The following is a 16,659-nucleotide window of genomic DNA, read 5'->3' on the forward strand; positions in this document are numbered from 1 at the left end:
GGGAAGGCACAGAGACTCTTGCATCCTCTTACTAAACTTTAACTGGATTTCCAAATAATTTCTTCCACCACTATGAGATATTTATTCTCCTGTTTTCTCATCTATATATTTAAAAATCATAAAAATGGTTTTTAAAAGTCCAAATCTGGGTTAATGGGGGGCGATCAAAAACATCCCAACGGAACTGCTTCAAAAACTCTTCGGTGCATCTAGCAGTGTGTGGGCGAGTATTATTTTGAACCAACACTACACCGGAAGTGGTGCCATAGAACAGGGGTCCCCAACCCCCGGTCCATGGACCAGTATCGGGCTGCGGCATGCCAGCAACCAGTCCGTACAAACAAGCAAGCAGGCAGCACACAAAACCACACACCCTCTGGTCTGCGGAAAAACCTCTCTCCATGTAACCGGTCCCTGGTGACCAAAAGGTTGGGGACCTCTGCCATAGAAAATCCTGCCAAATGTGAAGATGCCAAAGGAGTACTGCTAGTGAAGTTCAAGGAGCGTGGCTCAACCATAAATTCAGAAGTCTACTGTGAAATGTTACAAAAACTCAGACGAGCCATCCATAACAAGCGTTGAAGCATGATGACTTCCGGTGTGGTGTTGGTTCACGACAGTGCTTGCCCCCGCACCACTAGACGCACCCAAGAATTTTTGAAGCAGTTCCATTGGGATGTTTTTGATCACCCCCCATAGCCCAGATTTGGCGCCAAGTGACTATTGCTAAGGAATTTCAAACCTTGTAAGACATTACGATGTGCCTCAATTTGAATGGCGATTATATCGAAAAGTAATGTAGTGTTATAGTTTTCTAATGTGTATAATAAAAGTTCTGTATCTGCAAGTGTTTGTCATTGATAACCAAATGGAGGTTTATTTCTGAATTGCCCTCGTACTATGTTGAGTTGTTTTAAAATTCCAACACTGGAAATAAACATAGAAAATTCCTACTGGTATATTTACTTCCTCTTACATGATAGAAAATATAACTGTTTTATTTGAATATATGGCTTTTTAAAATATGCGGGAGACACTTTCATAGAAACTTTCAAAAATACTTAAATAATAGGCAAATCTTGATTGTCAATTTAATTTTCAGTTATTGTTATTCAGATATCAAGGGTGTTGTAAATACCGTATTTTTCGGAACATAAGACGCACTTTTCCCCCCCCCCCAAAAGTGGGAGAGAGAGGAGAGAGAAAGAAAGGGAGGGGGAGAGAGAGAAATTAAATTAGTAACATTATAGTTAAGTGAATCTGGTTTCCCCACTAACTTTGCTTGTCAGAAGGTTGCAAAAGGCGATCACATGACCCTGAAACAATGTGACCATCATAAATATGAATCGATTCCCAAGCATCCGAATGTAAATCACATGACCCTGGGGATGCTGCAACGGTCATAAGTGTGAAAAATGGTCATAAGTCACTTTTTTCAGTGCCATCGTAACTTTGAACAGTCACTAAGTAATCGTAAGTCGAGGACTACCTTTACTTTATCATTTTTTTTCCTTTTTGGGGTAGGGTCAAGTTTTTGACACCTTGCTGGGCGACTGGTAGTACTTGGACATTGCCTTGTCCTAAAAGTGGTACAATGGATGAAAAGGTTGAAAAGCCCTGTTTTAGTATACCGGTACTATTTGGTTCAGAATATTTTCTTGTTTTCCTGCTCTAAAAACTGGGTGCGTCTTATGGTCAGGTGCGTCTTATGGTCCGAAAAATATGGTAAATCAAGGAATTATTTAGTGCTTTTTAATTGTCAATCTTAGAGGATAGTTTTAAGCATCTTCTTTTCTTTCTGAAGGTGAGTGCTCCAGTGGTTACATCCACCACCCAGGAGAAGCAGAAGGACAGTGATCAGTTTGAATGGGTTACCATTGAACAGTCAGGAGAACTGGTTTATGAAGCCCCAGAAACAATTGCAGCAGAACCACCACCAATCAAATCAGCAGTCCAAACTATGTCTCCCGTACCTGCTCATTCTTTGGCTGCTTTTGGATTATTTCTTCGCCTCCCAGGCTATGCTGAGGTGCTACTTAAAGAAAGGAAACATGCCCAGTGTCTGCTTAGATTGGTGCTGGGAGTTACAGATGACGGTGAAGGAAGTATGTACTGTAACTACTAAGTATATTTGGGGACTACTGCTAAACAATTATTCTGAATGTGCAAGTAGACAAGTATTTGAAACAGATAAAAACTGGCTTTTCTATGGAATTTTGGATTTTTTTCTGGCTTTGAAAGCAAAGCATGTGATATTGAAAACTTGTCCTTAAAGACATATATATATCTTCATTCTTCCTTCATTGCTCAGGGTAAAAAGTGTTCTAAGCTAAAATAATTAATTTCCTTTATAAAAAAATGAATTATTATTGTTTCCAGGGCTTCTCGTGGATTTTTGAATAATAGCAGTAACTGACAACCTCAATATCATTGGCTTTGTCCTGTCTTTTTGTATTAAATAAGGACATTGGTAGCCTTGCAGAAATTAAATATCTACATATTGGCCTAGTTTTTTTATCTGAGAGTTATTTTTTCTTATCTGAATTTATCCAGGTTTTTTTATTATTATTATTATTATTATTATTATTATTATTATTATTATTATTATTATTATTATTATTATTATTTTTTATTTGTATACCGCCCTTCTCCCGAAGGACTCAGGACGGTGAACAGGGCAATAGATGTTAAAAAGACAGGATACAAAAATTAAAAAAGATTAAACAAGTGCCCAGAACTCTTAAATAGATTAAAACGCATTTGAAAGTAATAAAAACCCAACCCCCTCCCATCAGGCCAGGCCAGCTTGTTCAAAGAGATACGTCTTTAGATCGCGCCGGAAGGAGCGAAGGTCGGGCGCCATCCGGAGCTCAACCGGAAGACGGTTCCATAAATCCGGCGCGCCCACAGAGAACGCCCTCCCCCTGGGGGCCACCAGTTGGCATTCTTTGACCGGTGGCACCCTGAGGAGACCCTCTCTGTGGGAGCGTATTGGGCAGAGGGAAGTTGATGCCAACTGCAGGTGCTCCCCAAGGTATTCCGGACCCATGCCATGTAGGGCTTTGTAGGTCAATACCAGCACCTTGAACCTCACCCGGAAGACAACTGGGAACCAATGCAGCTCACGGAGCAGAGGTGTAACATGGGAGTATCGGGAGACTCCCAACACAACTCTCGCAGCTGCATTCTGTACCAGTTGGAGCCTCCGAGTGGTCTTCAAGGGCAGCCCCATGTAGAGAGCGTTGCAGTAGTCTAAACGAGAGGTCACGAGCGCATGAGTGACCGTACGCAGGGCATCCCGGTCTAGATAGGGCCGCAACTGGCGCACCAGGCGAACCTGGGTGAAGGCCCCCCTAGTCACGGCCACTATGTGATCTTCCAAAGTAAGCCGTGAATCTAGGAGGACTCCCAAGTTGTGAGCCCTATCTACGGGGGGTAATAGCTCACCCCCCATAGAAAGAGATGGGATATTCTGAATATCCCGGTATGCCGGTATGCACAGCCACTCAGTCTTGTCGGGGTTGAGTTGAAGTCTGTTCCTCCCCATCCAGACCCAAACCGCTTCCAGGCAACGGGACATCACATCAAGGGCATCACTGGGGTGCTTTGGGGTCGAAATAAAAAGCTGCGTATCATCAGCGTTCTGATAATACCCAACTCCAAAACCACGAATGATCTCACCCAGCGGTTTCATGTAGATGTTGAACAGGAGAGGCGAGAGGACCGACCCCTGAGGAACTCCACAAGCGAGAGGCCTCGAGGTCGACCTCTGCCCCCCTGCCAACACCGACTGCGAACGTCCCAGGAGATAGGAGGAGAACCACTGAAAGACTGTGCCTCCCACTCACAATCCCCTGAGACGCCGCAGCAGGATACCATGGTCGATGGTATCGAACGCTGCTGAGAGGTCTAATAGGACTAGGACAGAGGGATGTCCCCTGTCCCGGGCAGTCTTAGACAGTTTTTCTCATAATAAGTCAAATTAATCTTAACTGGCACCTTGATCTGCTTTTGCTTCCCCTTCCCTAGGTTTGTGTTGCAGCTTTTTTTGCATTATGCACAGAGTGGGAGACAATGTGAGCCGAGGTTATCATAAAGTTACTAAGTGGGATATTCTCTGTGTTGGTAGGCAGAAGCACACTTGACTATAGCCAAAATGTTTCCCACTTCTTGACCACTGTCATTCTGCTTATTTTTAATGTCTTTCTTTCATATACTATGAGAAATTATTGTTTAATACAATACAAAACAATATTTATAAAGTTTCTCCAGTTTGGTTATTATTAGGTATGAATGGCCTGAGGTATGGTTATTTTTATGGTACAGTACTTCATTTGCCACAAAGATCAATATTTCTATGACTTAGAAATTTACGTTTTAAGATGTTCATGTGTAAAAAAACAAACAGGAGTAGCAGCTGAATTTTATAAAGAAATATTTTATTTATTTAAAGAGCTAAACAATGATTTGTTGTGTCTATTAATCAACCTAATTTTATCTGAAAATTCTTTATCAAAATCTTTTGTATGTCAGCTATATAGGTTTTGCAACTGTTTAGAAACCCAACTATATCTTGTACATCTGAAATTTTTTGGTCAGAAAACTACCACATTTTATATGGCTTACTTACTTACTCTTACTTTCTCCTCAGTTGCTTTTCCATTGCTTGCAGCAATCAGATTGGGAACATCCTCCATTTAATGCTGAGTTTTTCGTTTTGAAAGTAATTTTGCTTTTCTTTCCTATTTTCTGTTCCTTTTCCACTTGATCATTTTACCTAGGAAGGAAAGTTACCTATTTATAGGTAGGCAAAGTTGTCATGTTGCCTTTTCCACCATGGCATGGGTACGAAACATAGCAGTAAATTGCCCCTCGGTGACATTTTTTTTCTTTTTGCCCACTCTGAGTGGGAGAGGATCAACTTATCCGTGCCTTTATCTGCTGTCCAAAATTCACAAAATGGCTCTGGAAGTTACATCCTTTGAACATCCTAGCTGGTTTACACCGAGCTGATTGCTGTGATATCCAGTAACAAGAAATCATCTGCTGAGCTACCCCAGGTCACCCAACTAATCGCCTCCCACTACTAAAAGAAACAAGATTTTCCCCCAAACAGAACTTCACCCCAATTGTAGTCTTAATATTATTACCTACGCTCCCATCATCACCACTCTGCACAGTAGTGAAACACATCCTCATTACTGCCAATGCCTAGGAATTCTGCTGGATACTCTTCAGTTTCACTGCTGCTGCACGGTTAGAGCAATGGATGCAAGGCTTCCTAATGGACACAAGTAGAGAAGTGTTCCTCCCAGGGCTCAAGACAGCCTTAATGGCAAGAAACACATCGTTAATACTATAACCCGCTGAGCTTGTCAATCAGAAGGTCGGCAGTTTGGCGGGTCGAATCCCAAGTGCCGCGTAGCAGAGTGAGCGCCTGTTACTCGTCCCAGCTTCTGCCAACCTAGCAGTTCGAAAGCACGTAAAAATGCAAGTAGAAAACTAGGGACCACTCCGGTGGGAAGGTAACAGCGTTCCGTGCGCCTTTGGCGTCTAGTCATGCCGGCCACATGACCACGGAGACGTCCTCGGACAAGTGCTGGCTCTTCGGCTTTGAAACAGAGATGAGCACCGGCCCCTAGAGTCGGAAACGACTAGCACACACGTGCGGGGGAACCTTTACCTTTACCTTATTACAGACAACGATCATCAATCCCCAACCCTGGTAGATACTTTTCTTGGGAGAAATAAGTTTTTTTCCTCCTGAACGTCTTGAAGATATGTGAGATCCAGCATCACTGCTACTGACTAAGACTATTCAGCTATCGAACCCATAAATAACTGTATGAAATGGTTGTACTGCTGCTTTGGTGTCAGGAACTGTAGTTTTGCGCAGATGTGCTTGACTTTGTTCAGCGGATTGATCCCAGAAAGCCCACAACTGGCTTGAACGTTTCCCTTTGATGGGAAAGGCCTTCCTAATCAGTAGTTTCTCATATGAAATACAGTGTCATTTTTTTTTTAAGTTGGCACATTGATTCTGGCTTGTATGGAAGCTATTAGCCATATTTGATAGTTCCGATCTAATGGGAAGCTCTGGTTAACTCTTACATCTTCAGTTGTTTTCTCATTTCTGCAAAGGGAAAATATTATAGCCATGTACAGCTGCTCAAAGGCTTTGCATTTTTCATCTTGTTAAAAGGAGATTTGATGGTCTGATGCAACCAAAAGGCTTATAATGGTATAAATCTTTTACTATATATATTCATTGATTTCATAAAGTTATTCACATACAGGAAATAAACCTTGTACAATAATTGCATGTGTAAAAATTATGTTGCCAAAGGAACAAGGCAACACCTATTGAATTTTTAATGTCATGAACAGTTTGGGGAAGATCAAGTTAACCTCTTGTAAGAAATATTCTCATATAAAAATGTTCTAAAAATTTGGCCTATATTCTAGACCAGACATGTCAAACACAAGGCCCGGGGGCCAGATCCAGCCCGCAAAGTGGTTTCATGTGGCCCGCGAAGCCATCCTGGAAACAATGAGGGAATGGCCCCCACTGCCTTGGCCCTGGCCCAGAGACCCTCCTTCTGCCAGAGACCCTCAGATCTGTCCCACTCTTGCCCAGGCCCTCACAGACACCCTTGTAGAGCTGGCCATGCCCACCCAGTAGGCCATATGCACTCTAGCCATGCCCACCCACTAGGCCACACCCACCCAGCCCCCTGAGGGCAACCACAATGCTGATGCGGCCCTCAATGAAATTGAGTTTGACACCCCTGTTCTAGACAATAGTCACATGCAAAGAGTATAATCCTTATGATAGTGTGATGTATGAAAAATGATAAATAAGTTTACTAACTTAAGAAGAGCCATGTTTTGTTACCATACAGCAAGTTTAATTGATACACTTTACTTTCCTGCTGGGGCACTTTCAAGCTTATTAACACTATATTATAGGTACACTTCATAATGGAAGGGTGATGCATCTGTTTTCCATTACTTTCCCCAAGTCATGCAATCGGTGATGCTTAAATTCACAATAAAACAAAAGCGGTATTTTAGACACCTAATGAAATATTTGGTGTGTAATTGAAGATAAATGCGTTATGCTAAGCCATTGTGATTGAAATGTTTCATTTCTTTTATTTAGGTCACATTCTCCAGTCTCCTTCAGCTAATGTGCTTCCAACTCTTCCATTTCACGTGCTGCGCAGCTTGTTCAGCACTACGCCTTTGACTACTGATGATGGAGTACTTCTTAGGAGAATGGCCCTGGAAATTGGTGCAGTTCACCTTATTCTTGCTTGTTTGTCTGCTCTTAGCCACCATGCTCCAAGAATTCCCAATTCTGGTTCCAACCAAACAGAGGTGAGTTTGACTTCCAGATAATCTCAGAATTATCAAGATGGTGGAGGTTGTTTTAATAATCCAACTTTATGTCCTTTATTATCAGTACCTGTGAAATTTTGGCACTGGTATTCTGTGTATGTTTGACTGCTCAAATAATTGCTTCCAGATAATGATTATTCTAAATCTTCATAAAATGGGAAATCAAAATATTAATGTTTCTGTCTTTTTTGTATAGCTAAAATACGCTTTTTCCGGTTTTTAATTATACAGCTCTTTTTGGAACACAGAGATCTCAATTTTGTAACCTACTTAAACATATAAGCTTGCACCTATGGATTTCAGAGTGTTGCTAGTTATTTAAAATAATATGTCTTTTGCTTCATGATCCAGAAGAGTAGCATGGTATTGAAAGGATGGTACAGCAATCAATTTCCACAGTAGTGTGCTTGCTAAAGGATTGTTTTTCAAGATTATTTTACAGAATTAAGCTGTCAACAAGAAGCTTTATCAGCAAGTTCTTTGAGAACAAGTCTTAATTAATTAATGGTTACTGGATACAGTTTTTTATCTCCCATGTCCTGGAGTGTCTATCCCAAACTCTTGCACTCTTTCTAATAGCAGTTCCTTGTTTATTATAAAGACATTATTATGTTCAGGTTTTGTAATTGAAGCTTGCGTAAGCATTGTGTGCTTTTTGAAAGTTTAGTGGCCTGGCACTTGGTGGAAAGGTGACAACTTTGTCTGAGCTCCAGAAAAAAACTGTCAGTTCAGACAAGTTTTTTCCCCCCAAGAACCAACTGTAATATTTCCTAGCTTCACATAGGCTTTCATGATGTGACTTTCCCCCATTTGTGAGGTGGAGACCCAATTAATACATACAGATATTGATGGCAATGTAAAAACATTATAGAATGTTTAAAATATTTTCCAGACTTGCTTTTAAATCAATATAATAGCTTCAAAGACACATGATAATATAATCACTGCCTCCCCATAATGCTTTCACAAACAAAGTATTTTGTAATATAGAACAGGACATTTGCTACTTAGGTGAAAAGTTGCAATTAATAGTCATTCAAATCAACCTTCCAGAGAATTTGTATTTTTCCAATTAATACCACAAATGATTTAAGTACTTATTTAACTTAACACTATGAATTATCTGAATTTTAGGATGGATGGATGGGTAGGTAGGTAGATTAGCTTTCTGAATCATCAGATGAAAAAAATGTATTTTCTCAGAAACATAAGCCATTATACCTGGTTGACATTTCTTTAGAAACCTGCACCCTCATTTTTGTTAAGAAGATAGGGAAGCAGATCTTTTTTTATCTAACCTTTGTCTCCTGCATGTATTTGTCACTGTGTTGAGCACTAGAATCAGATGTGGCTTACTGTATGTGCAGCATTTACATTCAGCAAAATAGATAAATGTTATCCTACGGTTCACGTACAATGGATAAGCACTGATTGTAAAGACCAGTTAGAATTTTTGCTGAGTAAGCTTTTACTGTATCCCATCTTATCCATAAGCCAGATACCAAAATAAGGAGGGCTTATTCAGAAGGGTTTTGTTGACTCCTTGCTCTAGAACAGGGATGTCAAACTCACAATGTCACATGACGTGTCGCAACGTATCATGACTTTTTTTCCATTGCCGGTAATGGGGGTGGGTGCTGTTTTGGCATGACGCATCTGGCCTGCAGGCCAGCACTTTGACACCCCTGCTCTAGAATATAAATCTGTGAAATTTGAAACTGCAGTGTAATTTTTTTTAACTAGCCACAGGTGTCAAGCACACACAATAGTGCATCAGCAGAAGAACAGCAACTTTATTGGGCTAAAGGCACTGGATTTGGAACTGGTTCTACTGCTTCAGGGTGGGATGTGGAACAAGCTCTAACTAAACAAAGACTGGAAGAAGAGCATGTCACATGCCTTTTACAGGTATTAGAACAATATAATATTCATATACATTATGTTTATCAAAAAGTAAATCTTTGATTTGAGAGTTGCCCTTTTATTGGTATTGAATGTCATTTGTATTACATATTTAAAAGATAACTCCTAGATTCAAGAACTTAATGGGCCTGCTTGAGTATTTTTTTTTCTTTTCTGATACAATTTTTCATGCTACATAATGAAACTGTTGGAATGAAAATTGGTTTCACTAAAAAAAATAGCAATTTTATTCCATTGGGAATTTTCTGACATTAACATATGGCATCTGGAATCTGTTTTGAGCAGAGAAGTATGAGCTTTAATTAAATCTGATCATTTCTGTAGTGATATTTGTATCAGGAATGCCTACATTGTTCACTAAATGGGCTTTTGAAGTTGATGGAGAATGCTTATTAAATTTATTTTAAATATATTATTTCTCTGTAGTAATGAAAAAGAGATTTTAAAATAGTTTTCCAACATATTATATATAGTAAGAACTACTATTACCTTGTTAATTCATATCCTTTATGTGGCTATCTCAGTGAAATTCTTTAAAAAAAACTTTCTTAAATTTCAGGTTCTAGCTAGCTACATAAATCCTGCAGGCAGCACATCAAATGGAGATATCCAGTCCAGCCATGAAAGTAGAGGACAAAACAGCAGTGCCCTTCCATCCGTTTTGCTAGAGCTACTGAGTCAGTCATGTCTTATTCCAGCAATGTCATCTTACCTCCGCAATGATTCAGGTAGTGTATTGCTCTTTGTTTTCCAAAGCAGCTTGTTTTCCAACCCAGTGTAGAAATGCTAAGGTTTTTTGTTATATATAAAAGTTGCATCAAAACATATCATAAAATTCAAATGCATTGAAGTTTCTGTAAAATATGTGAGAAACCAGCAGCTTGAAGATGAACATAATTACACTTCATACAATGAGATGTATCATTTATCTTCTGTGCTTTGAATGTTGATAGTGTATACATATTCATTTCTTTATCACATGTTCTTATACAACAAATAAATATGTGCTCTTTTGGTTTTCTGTAAATTGAGTATAATGCAAATTTATGAAAGTGAAAGATGAATATTGAAAGCTATAAAACATGATGCTATCTACAGTAGTCTGGCTCAGAGGTATTTCAGGATAACAGTTATTTTTTTCATCATATCACTTCGGTACGAGCTGAAACTGCACAAAGTTGAATTCCATTCAATAGAAGGAGTTTGACAAAAGGCTTTGTATTTACTCAGCTGTAGAAAAGGATTCTGTCTTTCCGCTTACAAGTCTTACAAAGTCTGTCTAAATCTCACTTGCATATTATTATGATTCATGGGGATGGCGGAAATTATTCAGTTGCAAGTGAGTTCCCAAAAATCTAGGTGTCAGTTGAGAATGAGTTACAGTGATAAGCTATAGCCAAGAATTCATATAGGATATAGGTGGTCAAAAGAAGCAACTAACAACAATAGTTGTCCAATCAATTCAACTTGCAGGAATCAGTTGTAAAAGATTTTATGACTCAGTGAAATGTCAACTAATGGTTCTAATAGGTAATGTAACTTGTTCCATACAATTTTTTTAGTCTTTCTTAGGCAGCTTAGTTTTGTTTATCTGACTGCCCTGAGAATCTGAACGCCCTTTTGGCTTTGTCAAAAGATTCTCTAATGCATAAAAGCCTGATTCCTGCCCCATTGGACTAAATTATATTCCCCATGGAAACTTTGTTTTGTTCAATTAACTTTTTCTAAAGTATAAGGTAGCTGTGCATTAGGTGTGATAATTTGCCTGGTATTAATATTCAGAATGCATAACATGCATTTCCTAGAAATGTTTTACTACGCTTTTAGATCTAACTATAAAAGCACGTTCTTGTTACAAGAACAAATCTTTTTAGATTTACATCTTTTTTTATTTGATAGGTTACACTAAAAGTTAAAGTGTTTGTTAGTCATGTGATAGCAGGCAATGTTGTTAATAGAGTTAACCTTTCTGGTTAGGTTAATTGGTATGCATGGAGATGGAGAGGATAAAATGTTACCTCCCTTGTGCAATGGATCCTTTGGATTAAACAAAGAGGTCTAAAAATTGAGTCTTAAGCTGTTGTTAACTTAGCTCCTATCTAAAACTTGTTGAATTCCCAGTCGTACTTGTTAATTCTTTTTTTTTTTTGTAAAATTTTTATTGATTTTCTAATATTACATATACATATTTGAAAAGCAACATGGTGGCTGTGTACAATAATTCATATATATATATATATATATATATATATATATATATATATATATATATATATATATATATATATATATATATATATATATATATATATATATATATATATATATATATATATATATATATATATATATATATATATATATATATATATATATATATATATATATATATATATTAAATCTCCAACTATTACAATAACCATTCTCTCTCTTTCCCCCTTAGTATATACTGTCTCATGTTTAAACTGATACAATTCTTATTCTATCGATCGAATAAAAAGTAACTTTCTAACATTTATCAATAGTTTTTAGTTTATGTATATCTTATTTGTTTTAACATTCAGTCTTTTAGACAGACAATGACCTAATTTTTTTTTCAGTTTTAATTTTCCATTAATCTTTAAAATTAATGTTTAATATATATCGTTTCCAAGTTTTAAATGATCCCAATTCCTTTATCACAATTACTCCCAAAGTCTGATGTTCAGGGTACCCATCTTATCTATATAAGTTCTCACCATCTACATCTACAAATTAATAATACTATATAATATTCTTATTTTCTAATGATTCACAAGTATCTTAAAATCTTAAATTTAACAACCAAAATTTCTTTTATTGCCTCATTTAATGCTCCCTCTCTCTTCCTCTTTATATCTACCATCTCACATTCAAAACTAATAATTTTTTTCCTTACTGCTATATAAAGGTATATTTATTACTTCCATCAATAAAGTTTTAACTTATATATATCTTAATCATCTTATCTGTTCAAGTATATCCCATTTTAAGTTCTCATAATACACCCCTTATCTATTTAAATAAATCTCATATATAAATCAAAACCCTATTCTTTTTCAATCTTACTCTAGCTTTCTTTCTTTACCAAAACATCAAAATTTTCTTTATCTCAACTCATAACATCTTATATTCAAAATACACATCTTAACTATTTAAGTATATTCTATTTTAAGACACAAAGACATATTTGTTACTTTGATCAATGAAGTTTAGCTTATATGTATCTTAATCACCTTTACAAAACTTTTAAACACAAATCAATATTCAAATTTAATTGGTATTTTTACTTCTATGTTTTACTTGACCAAAGTTTTCTTTATCTCAACTCATAACTATATTTTGTATTCAAAGTACACATCTCATCTGTTTGAGCAACCCCATTCTTTTTCAGTCTTATTCTAGCTTTTTTTCTTTGCCAAATCATCTTCCATGACCTTGCTTTTGAGTCATCAAGTAGCTCTCCTTGGATTATTATATCTATTATGTGGGGTTGAAAAAACCACCCAGTTGCCATCTTTTTGAGAGGACTAGCAGATCTGGCAGGCCATCTCCTTGTTTTCCCAACTCGATGTAGTTGTCCTGAACTATTTATCTTTTCTTCCATCTGTTTTTCTTTTTGATCCTCAGGCTCCTTCTGATTTATATAGGAAGTCTTTTTCTCTTTCCCTATTATCAGTTTCTTTCCTGTATTTTCCATTATCTGTCTTTGTAGAGCAGTTGCATCTTCTGTCATAGTATTTAATTGTTCCATTTTTTCTGTAGTATCCTGTATAGATGATTCTTTAATTATAATCATAGTTTGAGTTTGCATGTCCAGGCTGTCGTCTTGTTTTTTTCTATAATTTCTTATTTCATCACCACCTGTGAAAAGGGTTTGAAGAATCGCTTTCAACATACAAAGGGTTTGTTTCTGCTCTTCTTCCATAGGGAAGGTCCATTCCTGATCTTCTTCCATAATAGTATATTTAAACTGAAAAGCTTTACAATCAGGAAGTCCACTAAGTAAGGAACACAGCTGGATTTCTCACAGTTAATGTCCAAGGTTGAATATATCTTATCTATTTTCTGGGCTGTCAGCTAAGTCTCTTTTAGAGAATAACAGATTGCAATATCAGGTTTAGCCACAAGATGTCTCCCCAAAGTTATTTTAATCTTTTCAGTTTTTTCTTCCATTTTAAAAGAAAAACCCCGATCTTCAGTAAAGGTAAAGAATAAAAATTGAAGAAAAATAGGGAATAGAAGATAAAGAGTCTTTTAACCCACAAATTTTAGAAAATAGAATTCTGATTAGGATCCCAGTTATTTTTCAACGTTTTAAACTCCCCTGGGTAGTCGGTCGCCGCTGTTTCCCTTCCCTCACTACAGGGGGAAAAATACTTTAGCAGCTTATGCAGGTACAGAGAGTAATTAGGATTTAAGAGAGGTAGATCTCACCCAGTCTCTTCCATGCTGCTTTGAAGTTGCCAGATAGTAAGTGGGGCTTCGGCTGTCTGCAGCCTAGTGACGAGCCATATTTCTATGGCCGGTCTTTCGTCCGCCAGTTTGGAGGGATTCGCTGGCTCTAGTGGGCCCCTCCTTGCTGGTCGCCTCTACAGGGCGACTTTTCAGGGTCCCTTCAGCAATGCGAAACTGGACGGGGAAGATGGAACTCATCTTCCAGGCGTCTATGGCAGCCGCACGGCAAACCAGAAGCTCCTACTTGTTAATTCTTGATGGCCAGGCTTGTATTCCTGCACTTCACATTCACTGATGTTATTAGCAATCTGTTACGTTTATTGTGGCTTAGAATTCATTTCATTTCATTTCATTTTCATTTATTGGATTTCTATACCGCCCTTCTCCCTAGGGACTCAGGGCGGTTCACAGGGCATATATAAATAACTGTACAAAAATTAAAAGAGAATTAAACCATGCCCAATTAAAATACAGCAATAGTAAAATAATAAAACCAATTAAAAACCCATATTCCCCTTCAGGCCAGACCAGCTAACTCAAACAAGTGGGTCTTCAACCCGCGACGGAAGGATCGGAGGTCCGATGCCATCCGGAGCTCAACCGGCAGTTGATTCCATAGTGCCGGGGCACCCACAGAGAAGGCCCTCCCCCTGGGGGCCACCAGTCGACATTCCCTGACCGGAGGCACCCTGAGGAGGCCCTCTCTGTGGGCACGCACAGGGCGGAGGGGAGTTGACGCCGGCAGCAGGTGGTCCTCGAGGTATCCCGGACCCATGCCATGTAAGGACTTAAAGATCATAACCAAGACCTTGAACCTCACCCGGAAGACAACTGGTAACCAATGCAGCTCGCGGAGCAAAGGTGTAACATGGGAGTACCGGGAAACTCCCAAGACAACTCTCGCGGCCGCATTCTGTACCAGTTGGAGCCTCCGAGTGGTCTTCAAGGGAAGCCCCATGTAGAGAGCATTACAATAGTCTAGGCGAGAGGTCACGAGCGCATGAGTGACCGTACACAGGGCATCCCGGTCCAGATAGGGCCGCAACTGGCGCACCAGGCGAACCTGGGCGAAAGCCCCCCTAGTCACAGCTACTATATGGTCTTCCAGGGTAAGTCGTGAATCTAGGAGGACTCCCAAGTTGCGAGCCCTATCCACGGGGGGTAAGAGCTCACCCCCCATAGAAAGCGATGGAACATTTTGAATGTCCCGGGATGCCGGAATGTACAGCCACTCAGTCTTGTCAGGGTTGAGTTGAAGTCTGTTCCTCCCCATCCAGACCCGAACCGCCTCCAGGCAGCGGGACATCACAGCGAGGGCATCACTGGGGTGGTTTGGGGTCGAAATGAAAAGTTGGGTATCATCAGCATATTGATGATACCCAACTCCAAAACCACGAATGATCTCACCCAGCGGTTTCATGTAGATGTTGAACAGGAGAGGCGAGAGAACCGACCCCTGAGGAACTCCACAAACGAGAGACCTAGGGGCCGATCTCTGCCCCCCTGCCAACACCGACTGCGAGCGTCCCAGGAGATAGGAGGAGAACCACTGAAGAACTGTGCCTCCCACTCCCAATCCCCTGAGACGCCGCAGCAAGATACCATGGTCGATGGTATCGAAAGCCGCCGAGAGGTCTAATAGGACTAGGACAGAGGAATATCCCCTATCCCGAGCCCTCCAGAGATCATTCACCAGAGCGACCAATGCCGTCTCCGTGCTGTACCCGGGCCTGAAACCCGATTGGTAAGGGTCCAGATAATCCGCTTCATCCAGGACCAGAGGGAGCTGATGCGCCACCACACTCTCAATAACCTTCGCAAGAAAGCGAAGGTTGGAGACTGGACGAAAGTTGTTCAATACAGCTGGGTCCAAGGCAGGCTTCTTGAGGAGAGGTCTCACCACCGCCTCCTTCAAGACGGTGGGGAAATAACCCTCACTCAAAGAAGCAGATATAACCGCCTGGAGCCAGCCTCGTGTCCTCTCCCTAGCTGCATAAACCAGCCAGGAAGGGCACGGATCCAATAAACATGTGGTGGAGCTCAGCCTCCCCATAATCCTGTCCACTTCATCAGGGGTCACAGAATCAAACTCCTCCCAGATAACATTGACAAGACCGCCCGTGTCCTGATCGCCAGACTCTGCCCAGCTGGAGTCCAAACCGGTCCGAATCCAAGCGATTTTATCCGACAGATGTTGACTGAATTCCTCGGCACGACCCTGCAAGGGATCCTCCCTCACCTCCTGATTAAGAAGGGAGCAAGTCACCCTAAACAGGGCGGCCGGGCGATTATCTGCGGACGCGATGAGGGTAGAGAAGTAATTACACCTCGCCACCCTCATCGCTGCGAGATAAGACCTAATATGGGTTCTTAACCGCAACCGGTCGGATTCAGATCGGCTAGACCTCCAGCAGCTCTCTAGGCCCCGTTTCCAACGCTTCATCTCCCGGAGCTCCGCGGAGAACCATGGAGCTCGTTGGGATCTGGGGCCGCAAGGGTACAACCCGGTCAAGTGCCTCAGTGGCTGCCCTTTCCCAGGCTTCCACTAAGGCATCCGCCGAGTTGTGAGCAATGGAGGCAGGTGGGGACCCCAGCGCCGCTTGGAATCTATCAGGATCCATTAAGCGTCTGGGGCGGTACCATCTAATTGGCTCCGTACCCCCACGGCGGGGGGTGGCAAAACGGAACCAGCCGCAGGAGGTGATGATCGGTCCATGACAGGGGCATAATAAATGGAGAGCCCCCACCAAGATCATCCAACCACCGTCCAGATAAAAAATCAGGTCAAGGGTGTGGCCTCCCTCATGAGTTGGTTCAGAAATTACTTGCGTCAGGTCCATGGCCGTCATGGAAGCCATG

At 40.3% G+C, this 16,659-nt stretch overlaps 1 protein-coding gene across 2 annotated transcripts in view; it reads left to right on the forward strand.

Moving 5' to 3' along the window:
- The window catches only part of BIRC6 (baculoviral IAP repeat containing 6), a 153,745-nt gene that overhangs the window by 97,431 nt on the left and 39,655 nt on the right, over positions 1-16,659 (forward strand). For both annotated transcript variants that reach the window (XM_081313639.1, XM_081313638.1), the window contains exons 62-65: positions 1,805-2,105; positions 7,163-7,380; positions 9,145-9,309; positions 9,884-10,052. In XM_081313639.1, coding sequence (XP_081169765.1) covers positions 1,805-2,105; positions 7,163-7,380; positions 9,145-9,309; positions 9,884-10,052 — 853 coding nt within the window. The remainder of the gene's footprint in view (positions 1-1,804; positions 2,106-7,162; positions 7,381-9,144; positions 9,310-9,883; positions 10,053-16,659) is intronic.

This window comes from Vipera berus, assembly GCF_964194415.1.
Source record: "Vipera berus genome assembly, chromosome: 1".
Taxonomy (NCBI): Eukaryota; Metazoa; Chordata; class Lepidosauria; order Squamata; family Viperidae; genus Vipera; species Vipera berus.